Source organism: Notechis scutatus, chromosome 4 (genome assembly GCF_049901735.1).
Source record: "Notechis scutatus isolate UNSWTSFEM ecotype Mainland chromosome 4, rNotScu1.2, whole genome shotgun sequence".
Taxonomy (NCBI): Eukaryota; Metazoa; Chordata; class Lepidosauria; order Squamata; family Elapidae; genus Notechis; species Notechis scutatus.
This window is the reverse complement of record NC_142012.1, coordinates 137,338,112-137,362,035: the sequence shown is the minus strand read 5'-3', so window position 1 is coordinate 137,362,035 and position 23,924 is coordinate 137,338,112. Positions and strand designations below refer to the sequence as shown.

Genomic DNA, 23,924 nt, shown 5'->3' with positions numbered 1-23,924 from the left:
TAAGTACCTTTGCAATACAAATACTGCATTCAGAAACTTCAAACAAATGGCCTACAGATGGCAGAATTGAGCAATATATCCCCCATTTTTGGATTCTTGATATAGATGTGTACCAAAGAATTATGTGCCACATTTAAAATAATATAGCTTATTTTTATTTTAAAACATATTACTGTGACTTTATTTCTTATGAACAGGAGGGGGAAATGTCAGTATATGCACATACAAAAAGTAGAGGAGAAAACTTCATAATCTTCCCATTTTTAAAGTCACGGTTTAAGTGCTTTGCAGGCATTTAGCAAACAACTTCCTTGGAGTGGGAGGGGGGGAATCTGTTTGTAATAAGGTGCTACTTTATCAGAGGGAAAGGCCTCATACCTGACTTGGAAACATTACCCTTTCTATAACTCAACTACATTTGTTCTCAGGAGTGTCATTACACTCCTTACATTGTTCCTGCTTACCTGAGATTATTTCACAACAAACAAGCTATTTGTACAGTATTATAATATAAATATGCAAGTCTGTAGTATAATATAAATATGCAAGTCTGTAGAATAGATGGACAGTTCCTAGATTGCTGTGCTGGTAAAGTTAATGAAGAATTGGCTAATTAAGAAAATGAGGACTCCTAGCTTTGATTAATCAGCCATTGTCCCTATAATAGTAGAATTTCACAGACATATTGTTATAGGGATCAAGCTGGAGTAGGTAGAACTGTGAACACCATCCTGACTTTGAGGGAAAGATGGAATACAACTTGCATTCTTGATGCTAAATTCCTTTAAAGGTAATAGAATACATTGCATTGGGTTAACTTGAACTCTACATCTTTTATATTACTGAATGGCACAACATTTATTCCTTAGACATAAATGGAACTTTCTCCAAAATAACCAGAGAAGTGAGCTTATCAGGTGGTAATTAGAGCTCAGTATTAAGCATGTCAGTGAACTAATTTCATTCATCAAAAACTACTGACAGAAACTGTTGTATTGGTCGGACGGACACACCAGGCAGACACAGGAGCTGAAGAATAACGTTTCTTTATTTGAAGCAGTAACAGATTAACGTGGCTGCCCAGCTGGGCTGGCAGCCGGCTGGCTGGAGCCGGGCTCCCAACTGCCCCCAGCTGATGCCGTTTGACAGCTCCTTATATAGTCTGCTGTCAAACGGCACCAACCAATGGGAACAGTAAGATGGTCCCGCTCAAAATGCGGACCAGGTTGAAGACTTAGCTAGTCAGGGACACAACACCCCTTTCCCTAGCTAAGGACATGCGCTGCCCAGCCTTTTTGGGAATACAATGGTATAACCAGGAAATTGAACTAGTGAAGAAATTGAACTAGTGGCCAGGGACGAGCACCTGGCCTGGGAAGGAGACCCTGACAACGTGGCAAGCAACCCTGCCCCGGTGACCTCCCGCCTGTGGCGGAGTAGGGTCCCACATCCCAAGGGTTGTGGGTCAAATACTGACAGCTGCCTGCCTTGGAACCAACGCTGTAGAGATGGCAGGTCTAGCTGTGGCTTGCACAAAAATGGCACCCCACCTGTCACAAGGCAGGAGCCTGAGAAGGGGAACCAGATAAGATGGTGAATAAACCTGTCTGGTGACCGCCTGCATGGGGTAGGGTAGAGGTGCCTGAACCCTAAGGCTGGAGGCTCGTTGTGCTCTCCTGGCCCCCCTTGGGACAAGAACATCCAACCTCCCACCTACCTAGCTTTCGCCCCCTGGGGAGTGTAGTACTAATGACAAGGGAGACAAGCCAAGGTGGGAGAGACCCTGGAGGTGGGTGCATGGAACTTCCTTGTTCAACGCCTGACACCCCCTCCCCTAAATACCGGATCCATCCCCCAGAGCCATTGGAAAGGGGGGGCAGAGAGAATTTTTATTATCTGCATCTCTGCAGAGCCAATGGCTGCACCCATGTCCACAATGGTGAAAAGCCTGAAAATGGAGAAGGCCTGGAGCTGAACGCAGCAGGCCCACGAAGAGCTGCACCCGCAGTAGGCCCATCGCCGCAGCCGGTGGAAGTCGAGGAGGCGCTGGGCTGTCGGGCGGCCACGGGCGGAGGCGGCAGCGGCGGCGATGGCTCGGGACGGGAGGCGATTGCAGCGGAGGCGCCGTGCTGCGGAGAGAGACGACGGCTGCGGATGCTGCGCGGGGGCGGCGGACGGAGGTCATGCGGCGGCGGCAGGAGAGGGCGCGGCGGCAGCGGAGCGAGGCGACGGTTGTGGAGGCCTGCGACGGCGGCGGCAGAAGAAACGGAGGCGCGGCGGGGCGGTAGCGAGGCAGCGCGCGGCGGCAGAACGGAGGCGCGGGCGGCGGCTGAAGAGTGGAGGCAAGCGGCGGCGGCGGTGAGCGAGGCGCGCGGCGGCGGTAGAACGGAGGCGCGCTGGCGGCGCGAAGAGCGGAGGCGCACGCGCGCGGCGAAGAGCGAGGGCGCGCGCGGCGGGCGGAAGAGCGGAGGGCGCGCTGGCGGCGCGAAGAGCGGCGGCGGCCCGGCGGCGGTAGCGGAGGCGGCGCGGCGGCTGGAAGAGCGGAGGCGCGGCGGGGCGGCAGCGGATAGCGCAGCGGCGGCTGAAGAGCGGATGGCGGCACGCGGCGGCGGAAGAGCGGAGGCGGCGGCGGCGGTAGCGGAGGCGCGCGGCGGCGGCGGTAGCGGAGGCGCGCGGGGCGGCGGCTGAAGAGCGGATGGCGCGCGGCGCGCAGCGGAGGCCGCAGCGGCGGCTGAAGAGCGGAGGCGCGGCGGCGGCTGAAGAGCGGATGGCGCGGCGGCGGCGAAGAGCGGAGGCCGCTGGCGGCGGGTAGCGGAGGCGCGGCGGCGGCTGAAGAGCGGAGGCGCGGCGGCGGTAGCGGAGGCGCAGCGGCGGCTGAAGAGCGGAGGCGCGGCGGCTGAAGAGCGGATGGCGCGGGCGGCTGAAGGCGGAGGCCGCAGCGGCCCCTCGGCGGGAGCGGCTGCAGCGGAGGCGCCGGCGCCTTGGCGGGAGGGGCTGCAGCGGAGGCGCTCGGCGTCCTGGCGGAGCGGCTGTCGGGTCGCGGCGGCGGCGGCAGCGGGTAACAGGCCGGATCGGTGGGGGGTGGAAGTGTAGTCTCGCCGGCCTTCACGGCCTTGAGGCGAAATCTGGACCTCTGCTAGAGGCTGTAGGCTTTTCGCTCTTGTAGCGCCCACGGGTGGGGTTTTTCGCCAGCCTTCACGGGCCTTGAGGCGACGTCTGTTCCTCGACTGGGGAGGCTTTTCAGACTTCTGCGCTTTGGTAGCGCCAACAGGGGTTTCGCCAGCCTTCACGGGCCTTGAGGCGATCGTCTGTTCCTCGACTGGGGAGGCTTTTCAGACTTCTGCGCTTTTGGTAGCGCTAACAGGGTGCCTTTCGCACGGGAGGCTAGAGTGCCTGTCAGGCAGTAACTTTCTCCTCAGCTCAGGGAGACTTTCTCCTCAGCTCAGGGAGACTTCCTTTTCCTCAGCTCAGAGAGACTTTTCCTCAGCTCAGAGAGACTTTTCCTCAGCTCAGAGAAACTTTTTCTCAGCTCAGAGAGACTTTTCCTCAGCTCAGAGAGACTTTTTCTCCTCAGCTCAGGAGACTTCTTTTCCTCAGCTCAGGAGGCTCTTTAAATTTGGCGCGCGCAGAGACTGTCTGCGGCTCCAGACATTCTGTGGCTTCAGCTCTTTCTTCAGTGACTTAGCTTCTTGCCTGGGTGTCTCTTCTGACATCCCATCCTCGTCGCCAGTGTTGTATTGGTCTAGACGGACACACCAGGCAGACACAGGAGCTGAAGAATAACGTTTCTTTATTTGAAGCAGTAACAGATTAACGTGGCTGCCCAGCTGGGCTGGCAGCCGCTGGCTGGAGCCGGCCCCAACTGCCCCAGCTGATGCCGTTTGACAGCTCCTTATATAGTCTGCTGTCAAACGGCACCAACCAATGGGAACAGTAAGATGGTCCCGCTCAAAATGCGGACCAGGTTGAAGACTTAGCTAGTCAGGGACACAACAGAAACTATTAGAGAACATATGCTCTGGGTTTTGATAGTTTATCTGTATTATTTACTATGATCTTAATTTACATTATATCTTTCATATGTAAAGGAGAATGTACAAAATTTTGGAATGCATACACAGAAAGCAACTGCTTTATATTTTAACAATCTTTTGGTACTTCTTAATTCAGTCTATTATTTTTTAAAAATACATGAAAAATAATGTTTCCATAATGTAATTTCACTGAGGAAAAATATAGGAGTTATTACATGTTTCTGGAAAAACAACTTTTCATACCATCCTCTCTGATATCATAAACTCATTATTTTAAAAACATATGACTGAATTTTTTGTTTGTTGTAGACTAATTCTTAACATTTTTCATTCTAGGTTAATGTTTTTTTTTGTCAACAATATTAATTATTGTTATTAGTGCTAATCTTATGATAACCACCATACCACTCAATGAAACATAAAGCAATTTAGCTTTAAAGATGTTACAACAAACTGGCATGCAAATACTAATGATGAAATTGGTAATAATGGACTACATATAAATATTATATAAATGAAACATTGTTGTTTCAAACCTTTCAGAAAGAAGTGAATTGTATGTTAATTGTTGCAGATACAACAAACTCTGCTAATTGGTCCTCAGCCTACATTTTCTGGCCATCAGATCAAATACTGTATACTCAAGATAAATACTCAAAATTAAGAATTGTGTTTTGCCACATGGGAAGGTATCTAATAAAGAGAAGATTCAATGTCTCTCATTTTTCTTCTACTGATGTTAGAAGTGAAAGTGGAAGTTAAGAGTGAAATTTGAGAAACTGTACACCTAAGGTTACTTACTAAAGTTAGCTGAATAATCTACCGAATAATCTGACATATTCTCTGATCTCAACAAATACAACAACTGTTCTGTGGGAAATATTCCCAAAGTTGCAGTTGATACTACAGTTGATTTTATTTATGATGATTAAAATTAAGTATTCTGTTCAAGCATATCTGCAGGAGAACCTTGTAAACTCTGGAGTAATTGATTTTTGTTCTAATTTTCCTGGCAGCATGTTTCAGCTTTCTTGAACCTGGTTCCTCTCAAACCACAGGTCCCAGAGCTCCTAGGCAGCCTAGTGGTTGGGTCTTCGTAGCTCTCATAGAATAGAATACTTTATTGGCCAAGTGTGATTGGACACACAAGGAATTGGTCTTGGTGCAAATGCTCTCGGTGTACATAAAGGAAAAGATACATTCGTCAAAAGTCAAGAATCTTAGCAAAATGCAGCTTCATCTCACAGAGATAACTTTAGATTGTAGAGAGCTGGGTTGCACATTGCTCCTGAACATTGAAATTTCACTTATCTAAAAATGGTGTGTTAAGAGACCTGTCCTCTGTGCTTATTTGATCCATTTTAACCAGTATTAAAAGTGTCTAAAAGTACTAAATAGTGTGAGATATCTAGATAGTCATAAATAGTCTCCCTAATAGCAGTAGCATGAACCTGCAACAAGAACTCAATGAAACAGTGACACAAAATGTGACACATTCTTGCAAAATGTTACACATCAGGTCACAAAGTCAGACAAAACAACAGGAACACACTGTATTTAAGATGCTTCCAAACAGTTGGTTCCCAGCAGTACCCATGAAAAGACATTGTGAAACATTGTTATTCCTGTAACTGAATGTTTCTGGAAAGAAAAAAATATGGGAAAAGAAGGGAATTTTTTTTAAAAAAAGCTACAAATGAAAAGTCATCATTTAGACATCCAATTTTTTTACAAGTTGATTAAAAACTGCATCTGTAAATAACTTTTTTATAAGTTTATTAATACATAATATTATTTATTTAGAAATATGCATGTCTGTGGAAAAAAACAAAAAGTACTTCATTAATTCATGTGCTACAATTCATTGTTACAATGAAATAGCCTGTTTTGGTTCGTTTTTAGAATGTATGATCCCAAAATGAAAGTATTTGCTTTTTTTTCCTATTGAAATTGGTATTTTAACAATCATGATCCATGATTTCCTTTCTGTTTACCTTGTTAAGGACATCTTTTCTGGTCCTGCCTCTTGAAAAAATAAACAGCTTAATCCTAAACACAGTGTATTTAGAAATGAGACCTTTGAAATTTATTTCCAGCCAGGGAAGACTTACAGATTTCAATACATTATGAAGTCTGTCTTTCCTACAATTGGAAATAATAAGCAGTAAAACTAAAATTGATGAAGGCTTGTTAAAAATGCTTTAATTTACAGATTGCTATCTATGTTGGTGGTGGTTTGTTTAAATAGGAAGCAGACATTTAAAATAGATTGCTATTGATTGTAAATGCCTGCTGGACAATCTTTTGTTTTACTCAGTATGAAACTGTATTACTTCTGTTGTTAAAAGGTATTCTGGAACTTGAAAGCTTGTTATTCTCCTGTAGCATGTAATCGATCCTAATAAAATAATTGGACAGTTGTGGATTATGGATTTGTCTTGTCATGTCCTCATTGCTTGCCCAGCTTGTCTTTAAAGGGTACTTATATTGCTGCATTTTATTTTGATAAGTTTGTCCAAACCCTTTGTACACCATTCTATTCCTCGTCAAGATAAAGAGCGGCTTAAACAATGCATGTAAGAGATTTGTAAGATTTATTAATAATGCAAACGGTAAAGAAGCTGAGGCAAAGACGGAAGAAATAGTAACGCAGAGGCCTCTGTCTCTGTTTTAATCACAGCGACCGCTCGGCAGAGAGCGGTCGAGCAATTCGCAACCCATTCGTTTGTAAATAACACGACTGAATGGCGTCTCCTCCTTCCCTCCCTCTTTTTCCCTCGCTACTAAAAAAAAATAAAAATACTATACTCCGTGCTTCTCAACCAAGCATGGGTGCTTCCCCTATGGTTTCCCACAGCTTTAGATGGTTTGAAGGACAGGTAGGTACTCCAATCGGAGAACGACCCCCTCGGGGCTGCGAAAGGGTCGACGCCCAAAGGTAAGCGCCTTCGCTGCGGTACTGAATGAAAGCCGCGGCAGGCGGGCAGGCGAGGGCGGATTGGAATGCCGCACTACTAAGCTAGGCTGCCGGGAGCCCTTCTGGCGCTTATATTGCCGCCGCCGAGGCTTGGAGATGGGGATGGTCCATACATTGGCGCCGTCACGTGCTTTTCTCCTCGGAGTGAGACGGAGTGTCGGCGACTGGAGGGGGCTGCCCTCATAAACGCAGACGCAGCCGATTGTTTTGATTCGGGGGCTTTTCAATAAAAGTCTGCGGAGCTGCGAGTCCTGCGGCAGGAGCACCTCTCCGTCCACAGTCAAAGGAGCGCAAGCGTTAAGCCAGCGATCCAGCAGTGCCCGTTCCTGCCCTGGCAGCGCTTTTTGTCGCCTCCTCCTCCGTTGTGGAGCGCACGAGGACGGGAAGGTGGTGCGGGACGGAGGGACTTCGCTGCCGCCGATATTGCCTTCCGAGACTTCTCCGACTGGAATGAAGAAAAGGAGGAGGAGGTGGAAGTCACCGCCGCCGCCGCGAAAATGTGCCTCCGCCTCCTTCGCTCCTCGGGCAGCTTCTCCACTCTGTCTGCTTTGCGCTCGACCCTGCTGCAGCCGCCTGCGTGTATTTGGTGTGGAAATGACACTTTTTCTGCCTAACCAGACGGGACTGAATGAGGTCGGGCTGGACAAGAAAAAGCGCCCGCAATCGCGACGCTGATTTGGGATATTGATGTGTTTGTTTGTTTGTTGGAGTTCTCCACCCCGCCGCCGTGGTTCCCGCGAAGGATATTTGTATTTGGCATTTTGGGCGAGGAAGAAAACCCGGTGACTTCCGTGGTGTTGACTAGCTGGCTTCTTCTTACTGCCATTATTATATTACCATTATTATCGTTGTTGTTTCAAAGGGATTGCTGGTGTCCCTCAGGCGTCCCACGTTTTTTTCTCTCCCCTCCCTCTCTTGCAAAACAAGCTCTCTTCTCCGCTGCCCTGCCCCGTGCCTCTCCTGCTGGTGAGTGTATTTTAATCGGCTCCTGGAAATCTCTCGGAGGGATAACTTCAGAAAAAGGAAAGGGCTATTTGGGAGAAGAGACGGGGGAACCCCATCCTGCTTTTGGCGCTGGAGGAATTTCCACCCCGCCTGGATGAAACGATGTCCGCTTTTCTCTGCTCGTCGTCGGCTTCCCGGACCATTTTCTCCTGGGGCGACATCGAAACTAGACTTTTGAAAGCTGCGTTTTTCATGCGGAGGGTGATTTGGGAATAAAAACTGCCACCCAAGCCCTGCTCCTGGAGCTGGGAGGAGGCTCTGGCCACTGAACAGCTGTTCTCTCCCTGCCACTCTTTCCTCCGCCCCTCTGTTTTTGGAAAGGATTTCCAGAACTATCTTTCTGCGTCGTTTTTATTTTTATTTTGGAGTGAAGGAGGGGATTTGCTGCTGCTGCCACCGCTGCTGCTGCTGCGTGGATTTCTGTTTTGTTGTTGCTTTCCGAAGCTGCTCTTTGCAGCAGGGACTGCTGTACCTTGTCTTTTTTTTTCCTCCTCTCCAGCATGGCTAGTCCCACGGATAATAATGAGGGCTTCTTCTCCGATGTCAGGAAGGTGGGTTACTTGCGCAAACCCAAGAGCATGCATAAGCGCTTCTTCGTGCTGAGAGCAGCCAGTGAGGTGGGACCCGCCCGGCTGGAGTACTACGAGAACGAAAAGAAATGGAGACACAAATCAGGGGCCCCCAAGCGCTCCATTCCTCTGGAGAGCTGCTTCAACATAAACAAGAGGGCAGATTCCAAAAATAAGCATCTGGTGGCTCTCTACACCAAGGACGAGCACTTTGCCATTGCTGCTGACAATGAGCTCGAGCAAGAAAGCTGGTACCAGGCACTGCTGCAGTTGCATAACCGTGCCAAGAGCCATCACCACCATCATCACCACCACCAGCACCACCACCAGCAGCACCACCACCACCACAGAGATGTCACCGTGGGAGGTGGGACTTTGGGAATGGGAGAGGCAGGGGAGGATAGCTATGGCGATACGGCTCCTGGCCCAGCGTTCAAAGAGGTCTGGCAAGTGATCCTGAAACCAAAGGGCTTGGGGCAAACTAAGAACCTGATTGGAATCTACCGCCTGTGCCTAACCAACAAGACCATCAGTTTTGTCAAGCTAAATTCTGATGCGGCAGCTGTGGTGTTGCAGCTGCTCAACATCCGGCGCTGTGGCCATTCGGAGAATTTTTTTTTCATTGAGGTGGGGCGCTCTGCTGTCACGGGACCAGGTGAGTTCTGGATGCAGGTAGATGACTCAGTAGTAGCACAGAATATGCATGAGACCATCTTGGAGGCTATGCGGGCAATGAGTGAGGAATTTCGGCCTCGTAGCAAAAGCCAGTCATCTTCCAATTGCTCCAATCCCATATCTGTGCCTCTCCGCAGCAGGCATCATGTTAACAACCCGCCCCCCAGCCAGGTCGGACTTACTCGTAGGTCCAGGACTGAGAGCATAACTGCCACTTCTCCTGCTGGCAGTGGCGTGGGAGGAGGGATTGGAGGCAGACCCAGCTCTTTCCGTGTCAGAGCCTCTAGCGATGGAGAAGGAACCATGTCCAGACCAGCTTCAGTGGATGGAAGCCCAATGAGTCCGAGTGTCAACCGAACCCACTCGCATAGGCACCGTGGTAGCTCCAGGCTTCACCCCCCTCTCAACCACAGTCGCTCCATCCCAATGCCTTCCTCACGCTGTTCCCCTTCAGCCACTAGTCCAGTCAGCTTGTCATCCAGCAGTACCAGTGGCCATGGGTCAACTTCAGACTGTCTTTTCCCACGTCGATCCAGTGCATCAGTCTCTGGCTCTCCCAGTGATGGAGGTTTCATCTCCTCTGACGAATATGAATCAAGCCCCTGTGACTTTCGCAGCTCATTTCGCAGTGTTACCCCTGATTCCCTGGGACATACCCCTCCTGCCCGGGGAGATGAGGAGCTTAGCAACTATATATGCATGGGGGGAAAGGCTGCCTCATCCTGCTGCAGTGTCACAGCTCCTAATGGTCATTTTGCCCCCCGCGCCTCCCATCTGCAGCAGCAGAGTCGCTACCCTGCTGTCCCATGTTGCCTCCGGCTTGGAAATGAGGATGTAGGTGATTTGGAAAAAGGCTTCAGAAAGCGGACACATTCTGCCGGGACCTCTCCAACCATCTCCCATCAGAAAACTCCTTCACAGTCCTCAGTGGCCTCCATTGAAGAGTATACTGAGATGCTTCCCTCATATTTCTGTAGTGGCAACAAGTTTTCTTCTTATCGACATTCTGCCTTTGTGCCAACCCAGTCTTACCCCGAGGAGTGTCTAGAGATGCACCAGGTGGAAGGAAACCTCCACCGGACCAACTCTGATGACGGCTACATGCCAATGTTGCCAGGAGTGGCACCCATGCCCAGTGGAGGCAGTACACCCAAAGGTGGAGATTACATGCCCATGAGCCCCAAGAGCGTGTCTGCTCCGCAACAGATCATCAATCCTGGGAGAGGAGGTCGCCATGTGCAGGCAATGGTGGACTCAAATGGCTACATGATGATGTCTCCCAGTGGCAGTTGTTCTCCAGATAGTGGTCCCACTGGCTACAGCAAGCTATGGATAAACGGGACTAATAACCATACAAAACTCTCAGTGGAGAGTAATGAGGGCAAGCTGCCAAGTGGAGGCAGTGATTATATTAATATGTCTCCAGCTAGTGGTTCTGCTACCAGCACTCCTCCGGACTGTTACTTTACCAGCCCAGGACCTCCAGGCCCAGAAGAACCATTAGCCCATGGCTCTGCCCAATCCCAACATAAACCCATCTATTCCTATTTCTCCTTGCCGCGTTCCTTCAAGCACAACCAACGCAAGACAGGCAAAGAAGAAAACACCCAGATGCATATGTCCTTCAGCTCTGGCCACTTGCTTTATGCTGCTGCTGAGGATTCTTCTTCCTCTACTAGTAGTGATAGTCTTGGCTGCCCTGGGGGACAAGAGGGGGGTGGGTATTCTCTTCTCATTAAAACACAGCCATTGCAGCCTGCTGCTTGTACCATGGACACAGCTGTGCGGACCAAGAATCATCTGGCCAGACCTACTCGTTTATCCCTGGATGGCCCAAAGGCCAGCACTTTGCCTCGCACTCGGGAACAGCTCCCAGAGCCCAAGAGCCCTGGAGAGTATGTGAACATTGAGTTTAAGCAACCAGTCTTCCCCTCACCTTTATCCTATGGAGAGACTGGCTCCTGTTCAGAGGAGTATATGAATATGGATTGGGGAACTGCTTGCCCAGCCAGCTTGGCCTCCATGCAGTCAAGCCGGAGTGGGACCACCCACAGTGGCAACCGGGACTATATGAGCATGCAGCTGGGTGGCGGAGCACCGTATGTAGTATGTGCACATACTCCATCACCTTCCTCCCCGGCCCTCCTGAGTTATTCTGACAAAAGCCCATCACCCATGCAGCTGCCTTCTTCACCTTCTCAGGCTCAGCCAAGCAAACTGGCTGAGATTTTACCCCATTCCTGCTCCTCGTCTATGATTGGGGGCCCAGGTGTGAACAGCGCCTTTACACATGTCAGTCTTGGTCCCAATCGCAGCACCCAGAGTGCCAAAGTGATCCGTGCTGACCCCCAAGGAGGTCGGCGGCGCCATAGTTCTGAGACATTTGCTTCTTCTGTCACTCCTAGTAGTAATCTTGGAGCCTCAGCTCTACTCCATGGACCAGGAGGAGGTCCTGACGATCCAAAACGTCACAGTTCAGCCTCCTTTGAAAACGTCTGGCTGAAGCCTGCATCTGGGGCACTTGGAGTTGCTTCTTTGGGTCTTGGTACAGCATTGCGGAGGGAGCAAGCAGCTAGTGGACCTGGGGGAGGCTTTGAGAATGGGCTCAATTACATTGACCTGGACTTAGTGAAGGATTTTAATCACAGCCAACATCACCATCACAACCTCCACTCTCAGGAGAGTACTGGTCTGCTAGGAGTCAAGCAACCATCCCAGCAGCATCAGCCACCTAAATCTCCAAAGCAGCCTTGTGGGAGTAACCACTTGAGTGATGAATTAAGTGCATATGCCAGCATTAGCTTCCACAAGCAGGAGGACATCCAGTAGAAACCGGAGACAAGGTGAGCATGTCATAAGCTAATCACTAGTTCCTAGTTTTGGGATGGGGAACATGATGTTCTATATCATCAACTAGAATGCGTTGAATCATTGGTGTTACACCTAATGACTGACCACAGCTAGGTCATATTCTGTCAGCACAGATTATATAATGGGCTGTTCTGTTACCTTTAGTCTGCCTTTAGTCTGCTCTGTTTGCTGTCTACTATCCTTTTTTTTTTTTTTTTGATAGCACCTTAATGGGTTGGTAATGAATCAGTAACTGTTACTTGGTTTAAAAGAGGCATGAGGAAAGTGTTCATTCTAGTTAAAGAAGGTTAAGGATTAGAATACAGTCTTCTGTTTAATGTTATGCTACAAGCGTAGTTCAAAAAATGTCTCATAAAACTGCTGTTACTTGTAGAGAGAGAAGTTGTTCTTGATTTTAGGCTCTGTTAATTACAGAAAAGTATGTGTTCATGAGCACATAACAGCCTAAAAATCTCTTGCTCCATATTTTGCTGTGCATTAACCTTTGAAAAACATTTGATCTTGATTATGGTGCCAGTTGCCCAAAGATCAACTGCAGAACATTGTGGCCATTTAAAAGTCCTCATAATGGGACACTGGGTAGATTGTTACATATCTTGGTTTTATAATTTAAAAGTTCTTTTGGAAGTAAGGCAGCATATAATGGAGCTGCCCTGAAGCATAGTCTCTTTTTAAGTCTGTAACATGTCCAGGCTAGATGTTTTGTTGTTATTTTACTAGTTGTAATGTGGGTGTATTCTCTTATGAAATCTCTTAATCTACTTCTGGCTGGAATTTTGAGAAGTGTCTGTTACTGCTCTACTGCCCTACTTGTTTAACCTTCAGACAATTGCAGCTGCAAAGAAAGAAGCCCACTGTGTGTGTGATCGCACTAGCATGTATGCTGCATATGAAAAAGAGGTGTGGCCTTACATTTCCATTGAGAATGGAAACCTCTGCAGTCTTAATTCTGAATGCTAGTGAAAAGTTTTGTGGTCCTGGGCAAGTTTTCCTTACATACATGTAGTAATACCTCAAAGGATTGCTATGAGGATTAATTAGATAATGTTTGAAAAGCACTGTAGACGTGAAACAATTGACACTACTAATCTGTAGTGTGTGTGTTTGTTTGTGTGTGTGTGTTTGTTTGTCATTGTTAAGAATGTTTGCACCAAGAAAAATTGCAGGACCAGCAATTCCTAAGTCATAAGCTATGTAGAATTTCTATAAGCCTGTTGCACTACAAGAAAAGCATTAAGTAGAGAGGCAGGGTTGTTTGTAGCTCACGTCTGCAGAGCAAAGCAGAAAACCCAAGATTTCCCCCCCCCCCCAATATTGGACCTTTTTTGAAGTATGTGTTTTAGGGGAAGTGATTGTAGCAGCCACTTTTTTAAAAAATATTTCTTTTACTTCATATTTCATCAATATCGCAACTATGATTCTGTTCCAAGCTTTGTTACCATCGCAGTTGTCTTGATTGGAACTTACCCCTTTTGCCCTCCCACGTTATCTTTGATCACTGGTGAGCCATAAAAAATGTTTATACTGGCACAGATGGAAGCGAATTCAGCAGTATGCTTTTGATCTTAAAATGTCATAACACAATTCTTCTGTGACGTGTTTTAATTGCTTGTTTGCTGGTTCCAAGTATAAACAGTGTTGAGGGATGGCAAGAGTAATGGCTTCTTAAAAAAATCCTGGGATAGGTTTCCTGCAGCTGAACTTGAGAGACCTACAGATGAATACTAAACCCTCTGAATAAACAACATCAACGACAGAACACTTTTCATTGTGAAAAACAAATCAAGCATCTTATTACTGTTTTCAGCTAAGTAATTAACTACATATTACCGTATGTAAAATATGAAGAAAGTATGGTTCCTCTTAAAAATGCACCAAGGCATTTTTAAAATTTCAGCATGAGAGGAGCAAAGAGCAGAAAATAGATGGCACTGAATAATTTTTTAAATAAAAAATTAAAACAAAAATAATAACCACACAACCTTGACAGATAAGTTACAGTTCCAATATCTGAGAAATAATAACCAAGTGACTGTATCCAGCAATTCTCATTAGTTTAACATCTTTTCAGAAATAGTTTAAATTATTTGCCTGCACCATTCTCTACGTTCCAGTGTGCTACAACAGAATTGTTTCTCCCATTTTGTTTTTGTTCCTAATGAGAGGCAACCTATCCAAGTCACAGAACTGCTATAGATATTATAGCATTGATGCTATAGAACTATATGCAGTTACTTGTTTTAACTGTTCATTCAGTGTGCCAATATCCAGTTAGTTATGGAATTTATACTAATCAGCTAGCAGAAAGGAATATCTTATAGCTAACATTATGGGAATATTATCATTCCTTTATTCTTTAATGGTTTCACTCAGTGTTGTATTAGAGATGTACTCTGCCTGTGTGCATTGTTTTAATTTCAGAACTAGCATGATTTTTAATGCAGTGTTTTAAGGTAGTGATTGTAGTAGGATAATGGTCATAGCAGATTACAATTCAAGTGAAAACCACTAATAAAATGATATATTGAACTTTTACTAGCAGGTCTCTTCCTCCCCCCCCCCTAATAATGTATTCTAGTTTTCAGCATCTATCTAGAAACAGTTTCATTTTTGTAGCAAATATTTGCATTATTTGAAGAAAAGGATGGGAATTTAAATTTGAGAAACCTGATCTCTGCATTGTTGCAAAGCAATCCATCTGGGTTTTTTTAAAAAAATCAAATAACAATCCTAATTGTTGAAAATTATCCAACAGTCATTTCATTCTTCATTCTAGTGCCTCTGTTTCGTATATGAGAGAAAGCTGCATGTTCAGACCTCATCCCTGCTACTGTGTTTGTATGTGTGCTTGTGTGTGTATGTTTGTGTATGTATGTCTGTGTCTACACATTTAATTTAATGACTGGGAATCAGGAAATGAACATCTAGCATTTCTACGTATTCTTGGATATTTGTCATCCATACATATGGAATAGTCACTTTACTAAATGGAGAGAGATATTGACACAAGGTAATTAATTACATTTCATTTAATGAATCAAAACAATCTAAGTCTATACTTTCAGTGCTATAAAACAGGAGAAGTTAACCCTATTTGGAAACCCTATTAGGAAACATAGTTTGCTTATCTATATCATAAAGGCAATCTAATTAATATAAAGCAACATGTTATGACAATTTGAAGGGCAAGTGATCTTTGAATACTGCATGCAGAGTAGGATTGTCACATATGCATATTGTGAGGCACAGCTGCATTTTGGACCAGTTGACAATTCTCAGTAATTTTCAAAGGCAGCCCCATATAAAGTACCTTACAGTAATGGAGCCATTAAGTGATTAGAACAAGAGTGAAGGCTCTCCTTCCTAGGGTCTCCCAATCCAAGAGGGGGCAAAACTAGTTCACCAGGTGAAGCTATGCAAAGGGCTTCTAGACCATAGCTGCCATCTCAGCTGTGAATCAGAGAAGATGCTCAGATTGTTAACTATTCTTGAAAGGGAAAGTCCAACAGCATGGAAGTTTAAAGATGAAATCTCCCCAGAACTAGATGGCCTAATATCCTCGGCCACTTAGTCTTCATTGGACTCTGCAGAAGACAGTTTTTCCATATCCAGACTTACATAGCCTCTAGCACTGGGACAGGATTTAATGAATTCGATTGGCTGATCTGGGTTGAAAGATACAATTGAATATCATCAGCCTAGTGATGATAGTGAATCCCAAACTGGCATATGCCTATGCTTTCATGTGGATGTTAATAGGAAGAGACGGTTAGGGTTCTCCAGCACCCCAATAGGAGGTCTCTAGTAAGTAATCCCACAACTGCTATTGACTGAATCCTGCTCCAAACAAACACATGTATTACTATGGCAGAATTTTGTTACATGTTACACTAATATTTTTAACTGATCATATTATAGTAGTATATGGTGCTTATTAGTAAAGCAATGGCAATTGATTATAATACACAGTTTCCTTTTTCTTCTAATTTTTCCTCTATTCTTTTCTTTTTCCATTATTAATTTTTTTCTTTAATTTTAAAGGTTATTTTATTAATCACGCATACAGTATGTGGAGGGCTTTTTAAAAATGTATTTATGTGCTTTGCCAATTTTGTCCTGTAATAAGTAAATGTATTAAAAAGGAAAAGAGAAGCATTGTAAAATGGTGCCCTAATTCTTAATCTCTGGAGCCAGTCCAGAAAAATTACATGGTTGGCATTATTGAAAGCTGCTTCTTCTATAAAGAAGGCAACAGCATAGCATGTACCTAATAATTGGTTTACCTCCTTGGCTGTCTTTAAAAGCCTGGAGGGACCTGGATCCAACAAATAGGTGGCTACACTTACAGTGCAGAGTATCCTTTCCGCTTCCTTTGTTGTTGGATTCAACTCATCCCAGAAAATAGAACAATATGGGCCCCTAGGAACATCAGTCAGACCTGCCCAGTCACAGTCCAACTTGGAGCAGATCTGAGTAACTTCATTTGTTAGGGGACCACAGCATTGATAATCTAATCTAGACAGTACTCTTATAGTGATTTGCAAACACATTTTAATTTACATTTGGACATCCAGATAATGGATGGCATTTAAGTAACAGAAGCAAACGTATACTTTTCACACCTTGTGTGAAGTTTACCCTCTTTATTTGTTTAAGCCCAGCCTAGTTGGAGAACTATGATGTGTAGTGGAGAACATATACGGAACACCCAGTTGTTTACTGTCTTATATTTCCATATAACATAACAGGAAAAGGCAGTCTGGGTATCAGGTCTATTTTTTTTAAACTTGGAATTGCACACATTTCCTCTTCAGGCTGCAAAATCTTCTTGGGATAGCTTGATACAAAGTGCTGTGAAATTTTCTGGTTATCATTTTGTATTGATAAATATATATTGGCATATCATTCTCAAATGTGAAGATAGGCAGATAAACATATACATAAAGGTAAGGTTCCCCTCACACATAAGTGGTAGTCATTTCTGGCTCTAGGGGTGCTCATCTCCATTTCAAAGCCGAAGGGCCAGCGCTGTCCGAAGACATCTCTGTGGTCATGTGGCCGGCATGACTAAATGCCAAAGGCACACAGAACGCTGTTACCTTCCCACCAAAGTGGTACTTATTTTTCTACTTGCATTTTTACATTCTTTTGAGCTGCTAGGTTGGCAGAAACAGGGGCAAGTAATAGGAGCTCACTCTGTTACATGGTGCTAGGGATTCGAACCACCAAACTGCTGACATTTCTGATCAACAAGCTCAGCGTCTTAGCCACTGAGCCACTGCATCCCTACATACATACTCTTTATATCTGCAAATTAAAGAAATTTCTGACAGAAATTTCAGATGTGATGCTTGAAATATATGTATAAGATATGCTTCAATATCTCTTCTGTATTAATATTCAGTTAACATTTGTGTACAATAACACTGGAATAATTCTTTTTAAATTAAAATTTTATATTTATAAAAAGGAGATAGTATTTTGTGACTCTGGAGTACCAGTAAGCTGAGTACCATTAATTTTCAAATACTGGTGGCCTTTTTCCCAATTTAATGTTTTCATCTGAATTGCCCATGTCTTCTGGACTTCAGATCTTGTTGTTGCTTTTTTTTTTTTTTTTACATAATATTACCATTATGATTTGTTACTGTATAAAAGAACTAAAATTATTACTAACATTTTCTTCTGTTAATAGTACATTAATCCAGAATACAAGGTGGTTGCGTATAAGTCAGATGTTGGGAGTATTTTTTTTTTAAAAAAAAATAGCAGCCAAATGTGTGATTTCATAGGTAAATTGGGAGTGAACATCCAATTGAAAAGGAATTTAGAATACAGAAATAATGAATGAAACATAGTAACTTTAATATTCTTACTTATAAAATAAACTTTTAAAGAACTTCTACCAGAATTGTAAGGAGAGATTGGTTTGTTCCAGTCTTCTTGGTATTACAGGAATTTCATTGTAGAAATCTATATATATAAAAGTGAAATACCACTCACGCATCATCACAAAATCTCCAGAACTGTAAAGCCTACAAACTTGAAATTTGGCACGTATGTTCCTCTTGGCTTCTAGGTGCTCACTAAGAAAGGATTTTTCAAAATGATCATCAGAGCATTAGTATTTCGTATATTATTATTAACATGCTCTGATGCTAAGAAGTTCTACTCCCCCTCCCCACCTAAAAACAAATCTGTTCCAAATGCAAAACACAAGAGGAGTTTCAGTTTTAGTTTCACAGCACCAAGCAGCTTTAGTAAAAAACAGTTGAGCTAAACCACACCCAGGCTCCTTGCTGTCTCTTTCTTGCTCACAGTAAATACTGCTTCAGTTTCCAACCAGCCCTCAACTCTCTCACACACAGGACACTAGCCAGATGAATACCATTGGATGCTGGTAAACAGAGGCACAATTCCCCCCCCTTATTTTCCTCCCCCAAAACTAAGCCTGGCTACATAGTTTTGTAGCAAAGCATGGGTATTGAGCTAGTTATTTATTAAAGGATCATGTGGATATTGTCTCTTTAACCATTATCAAGTGGTATACCCAAATTAATTGTGTAATACATAGGACAGTTTTTTATTTTAAATTATTATCTCTATGTTTATTTTGTTAATAAAATTTAAAAATTAACACTGCAAGTGAGTGATCAGTTTGTGTGCATTTGTATATATGTGTTTGCTGAGAGTGAAATACTCATAAATTAGATTCTGATTAGGAGTTTAGCAGTTCAGATGCTGGGCTTGTCAACCAGAAGGTTGGCAGTTCCAGACCAAAGCCCCGTGTGATGGGGTGAGCTGTTGTTCTTGCCCAGCTCCTGCTAGCCTACCAGTTCAAAAGCATGCAATTGAGCCATCAGATACCTGGTTCATATTACCATATGTGGTGGACATGCTCGGCCGCAAAGAAATATTGGATTAAAATCCACACATGGTTGGAAAAAATGATAAAACAACACATAGACTTTAAACCTGAGATATTCTTATTGGGAATTATACCGGAAATATACAGTAAAGAACTGAAATATTTGATTGTAAATGTTTTAACAGAGGCTAGAATTGTATTTGCAAAGAATTGGAAAAATAAAAAAAATACCTATGCAGGAGGAAATTATTAAGAAAATCATGGACTGTGCTGCAATGAGTAAATTGACATTTGAAATCAGAGAACAAGAAGATAAACATTTTTATATGACATGGGGTTTATTTGAAAAATGGTCAGATAAAAAGACATGGTAAAGAAGTAGATTAGGAAGCTTTACAATAAAAAGTTAATAGATTGATATAGAATACAATACAAAATACATAACCATTGGATGAATGTATAAGATTAAATTATAATGAAATTTAGAATATCTCATATAGAATGAAGGAAAAATAGTTTAGTCAAATGAATGATTAATGATTGATATTATATAAGCACATGTTAGATGGATAAGGTGAGAATTTATACAACTTGTGAGTAATGGTAAAAAAAAAGGATAGCACAAAAGATTGTAACCAACTGACACACTGTACGTATATAATAGAAAGATGGTTTTATGTTTCTATGTTTTACTTGTATGTTTGTTGTAAAAAATAAAAACTTTATAAAAAAAAAAAAAAGCATGCAAATGCAAGTAGATAAATAGGTACCACTATGGTGGGGAACATAAAAGTATTCCATATGTCTTGTGTATAGTCATATAACCACAGAAATTTTTTCAGACTTCCCTGGCTCCCTCGACTAAGAAACAGAAATTAATACCATCCTCTAGAGTTGGAACTGACAGTAGAGGGAGAACCTTTACTTTTTAGATTCTGATTAAATTCTTTACTTCTGAACTTCTGATATATTGTAAACTTCCTTCTGTTTTTTTCTGCCGTAATATACACATGAATATATCTGCAAAATGATATTGGAATATTTGAAGTTTAGATATGGATCTTGAACTCTATTTCAGATTGAGTCTAGGTATTCAACTAAGAATAAGATCAAGACAAGTCTGCTAAAATTAGAATCCTGTTAGAAGAGATATTTAGCAATTTTTTAATTCAGCAAATTATTATTACAGTTAAGTAGTCAGATATTTGTTTGTAAAATTTATTGGTCACCCATCCTATCACAGGGTAACACTATATCACAGATATAATTCTGTGATGAACATTATGATCTAAGTAGCTACTGGAAAATGAAATTTTTTTCAGCTCCAGCTCACCCTCATTCTGCAGATAAATTTAAGACTGAATTTCTAAGACTAAGGAAGCTTGATAACTATGCTTGCTTGCTTTCTGCCTTTATTTATAAACCAGGCAGAAAAAATGCTTTATTTTAAGCAACATGTGGATAGAGAGAATATTCATTTTGTGTTCCTGCATTCTGATGCATCTAGAACTTTTGGTCCAAAACATAGAAAGGGTAAGGTTTTAATTCCCCGATGTACATTATATGTTTTCATGTTAAAGGTTGATTGCATTTTATATTAGGTTGACATCATTTTAAGACCAAAGAATCAGCTAGTTTGCAATTATATAAAATTTGGAGAAATATATATTATGTATAGAATGGAATATGTTCTGTGTTACATCAAACATTTGGATTTCCTCCAGGAAAACAGAATTTGCAACAAAACATTTACATTGAATATCTTGCATTTTAAGTACTATAAATATATTTAGTTTAACATTTGTGTTGTCATGTTCAATAACATTTGAGTTTAAGAGAAGAGCAAATTGAACAAGTAAGTATAAGGTAGAATATGCTTGTCAGAAATATTTGAGAACAGCGTGACAAGTAATTAAATGTCAGCCACTCAGGATTTTGCTGCTTGAATGGAACACAGTGTAGGAAGTTTTCATGACTTAACTTGCATTATGCGCATTCCTGAACAAACAAATTTAGGATTCTCCAAAGTAAACTTTTAAAAAAATGTTTTGTGGCTACAAATGGAAGGAAATTGGCAGTACCTTATCGCTAACTGAATAGAGATACTTTTTACTCATATAGCTAGCTGCCATCAGTAGGATGAGTTGAAATTATTACATTTTTGTTTATTCTTGCCATTTTGTTCTGGGAGCAATTGTGAATGTTTAGGAATGAAAATCAATCTAAACATTTTAAAAAGGAGTAGGCCATGCCCTATGTGGAGAAGGATAGAGATTTGGAATTCCAAGTGTGGAAATCTCCATCACATTAATCTTAATCTTTCCTTACCACAGATAAAATTAATCATTTATTAAATTAAAGTAAAGCACAAAAAGTTGTTTCCTGTTCTTTCTAGCTTCTGTTGCTATCTAGCATTTATTTTTCTTCATTGTATTGTTGTATGACTCATAGCATTAACATGGTCCTTGCCTTTTGAAAATGTTTATACATATCACTAGAGCAGGGGTGTCAAACTTGATTTCATTGAGGGCCGCATCAGGTTGTGTTTGACCTCAGAGGGCCAGGCTGGCCATAGCTAGCTCAACATCACATGTGTCGGGGGTGGCTGTAGTGTCTTGAATGCTCTGCCAGTGAAAACAGGCTCCTGAGCTCCGTTTTTGGCTGCAACAGCATCCTGCAACCTCCGCCAGTGAAAAGGGAGCTCAGGAGAGTGGCCCTCCCAAGCTTCATTTTTGCTGGCAAAGGCACCATGGGCCAGTCCCTCGCTGTTTCCAGGGTGGCCCCGTGGGCCAGATCTAAGCACCCTGCAGGCTGAATCTAACCCCTGGGCCTTGAGTTTGACACCCCTGCTCGAGAGAAAGGTAAATAATGTGAATTGATCCTGTACTGAATACAGTATTTTTGATACAGCAGTCAGGGTGCACACCGGGTATATGAGCACTCTTTTGTTTAGAAAGTAAACCATATACCAGTCGCCTAATTGGTTGGAAATATAGCTTTTAAAAAGTGATCAACATTCAAAGCCAGAATGCTCCAAGGATATTATTTAGGATTAGACCAAAAACAATTTGTATATGTACTACAATTTCTTGAGATTCAAAAATAGATTCTAGTAACAACTTTTATTTTTGTAAAATAAAATGGAGAATTCTGAGGTATAAAATTTGTATCTTGCCCTTTTTAAAAGTAAAAAAAATGGTACAATCTTTTTCTTAAATTTTATTTTTGGATCATTTATTGTACCTGATAAAATAATTGACAGGACAACAGAAATAGAGGTAAAAGCTATGCTTTCAATCCTACAAATAAATTACTTTTGATCAGATAGAAACTCAATTTTGGTATTTACATAAAGTTTTGACTAAACAAAAATATTTCATTCATCGTGCTTTTGGCATGTATATCAATTTGGTCTCATCACACTTGGAAAATGGTTTGGAAGAAGTGTTTTGGACAATGATAGCACCTCTATTGCTTGTTAAAGAGTTCACGTTTTTTTCAGGGTTCCACATCAGGCTGGAAAAAAAGATACTGTTTTAAAGAATACATTCATTTCTTATGGGTGCAACTCTTCTGGGCACAAAAGGTTATTTTAATAGTAGTAGACAGAATAGAGATGCTGTGTTTATATGAAGCATTTTTTCACAATTGTTTTCAAAGCATGCATAGTCTTAATATCCAGATAGATTGAAAAAGAAAAGCTAGTACTTTTATGTTGTAATATATTGTGGATGATAAATGTGTGAAAGATGAAATGTTGCAGTTATAAATTAATATGTTCTAATAACATTAGCTGTTTAAACATCCTTAAGTAAGTGTTACAAACATTTCTTTTGTCCCACTTGTGTCTTGCATGTTTCTACAAGGGAAAGGATATGCAGGCATGTGTCTGTGGTATATGGTTTCCCAGGCTTGTGAACTAGTAAGGAATGTTTCCCAAGATGGAAGAATGAATGGTTGGATGGCGCATTTTGCCTCAGGGTTTAAAACTCAAAAGGAAATGTTATCGTGTATTCAAGTCCTGTTTCACAAACCTCTTTGAACAAGATCCTGCATAAAGTCTTTGTTATTAACAAACTCTTTTTAATAACAAAAAGGGATCTTTCCAAAGCATGTTCACTGCATGATGATGTTGAGAAAATGAAGGATGTGTGCAAATTATAAATTTAATATTTTAAAATTTTAATTACATGAGAAAATTAAGTTCACATAATTATAATAGCACAAATCAATTTGTTGCTAATATCACTATGGATACATCATTACTTATTACCAATACATTTTCCATGATTAAGTTGAGGAAATCAGAATTCAATATGAACCTATTTTATGATTGATAATGAATTATTGTTAACGATCTGTATTATTAATGAATGTGCAAAAAGTAGCATGTATTTTGGCGAATGTAATTACTGAAATATCAAATGTGTAAAATATGAATGGAATGAGCAATCTATTAGTGACAGAATATTCTAATTATGGCATTATTAAATTCTGATTATATATAACTAAGTAACCCTAACCCTACCTGAATTTGACGGTACAGGAAGAATATTTTATTTAATTTTTGATTCCTTATTTGCTTTCTCATGTCATCTTCCAAATTTTATGGCATTGTTACTTATTTATTAAATAATATTTATGAAATGCATAGCTATTACATTTCTGTATGAACTCAAGATACACAATAGTCCTTTTTTCATTTCCCCCCACAACAATCACCATGTGAGAAGATTTGGCTGAGAGAAACTGATTACTCCAAATTTACTTAGTAAGTTGAAATGAGACTTGGTCATTTTTAATCACTTCTTGTTTTTAAGATTTATGAATATAGAATTCATAAATTTTATATAAACTGCCTTCATCTTAGGATATTATGGCAAATCTAAAAAAGCATTTCTAACATTGTCTCAAAATGTTGATAT

The 23,924-nt window shown here is 42.1% G+C and overlaps 1 protein-coding gene across 2 annotated transcripts in view; it reads left to right on the top strand.

Moving 5' to 3' along the window:
- The first annotated feature begins 6,781 nt into the window (after positions 1-6,781).
- IRS1 (insulin receptor substrate 1) overlaps positions 6,782-23,924 on the top strand; it is a 41,962-nt gene continuing 24,819 nt past the window's right edge. Inside the window, exon 1 of one of the 2 annotated variants that reach the window (XM_087965044.1) lies at positions 6,782-12,103. In XM_087965044.1, coding sequence (XP_087821170.1) covers positions 8,517-12,089 — 3,573 coding nt within the window. In that variant the 5' untranslated portion in view covers positions 6,782-8,516 and the 3' untranslated portion in view covers positions 12,090-12,103. The remainder of the gene's footprint in view (positions 12,104-23,924) is intronic. The other variant, XM_026664269.2, reaches the window with a different exon arrangement.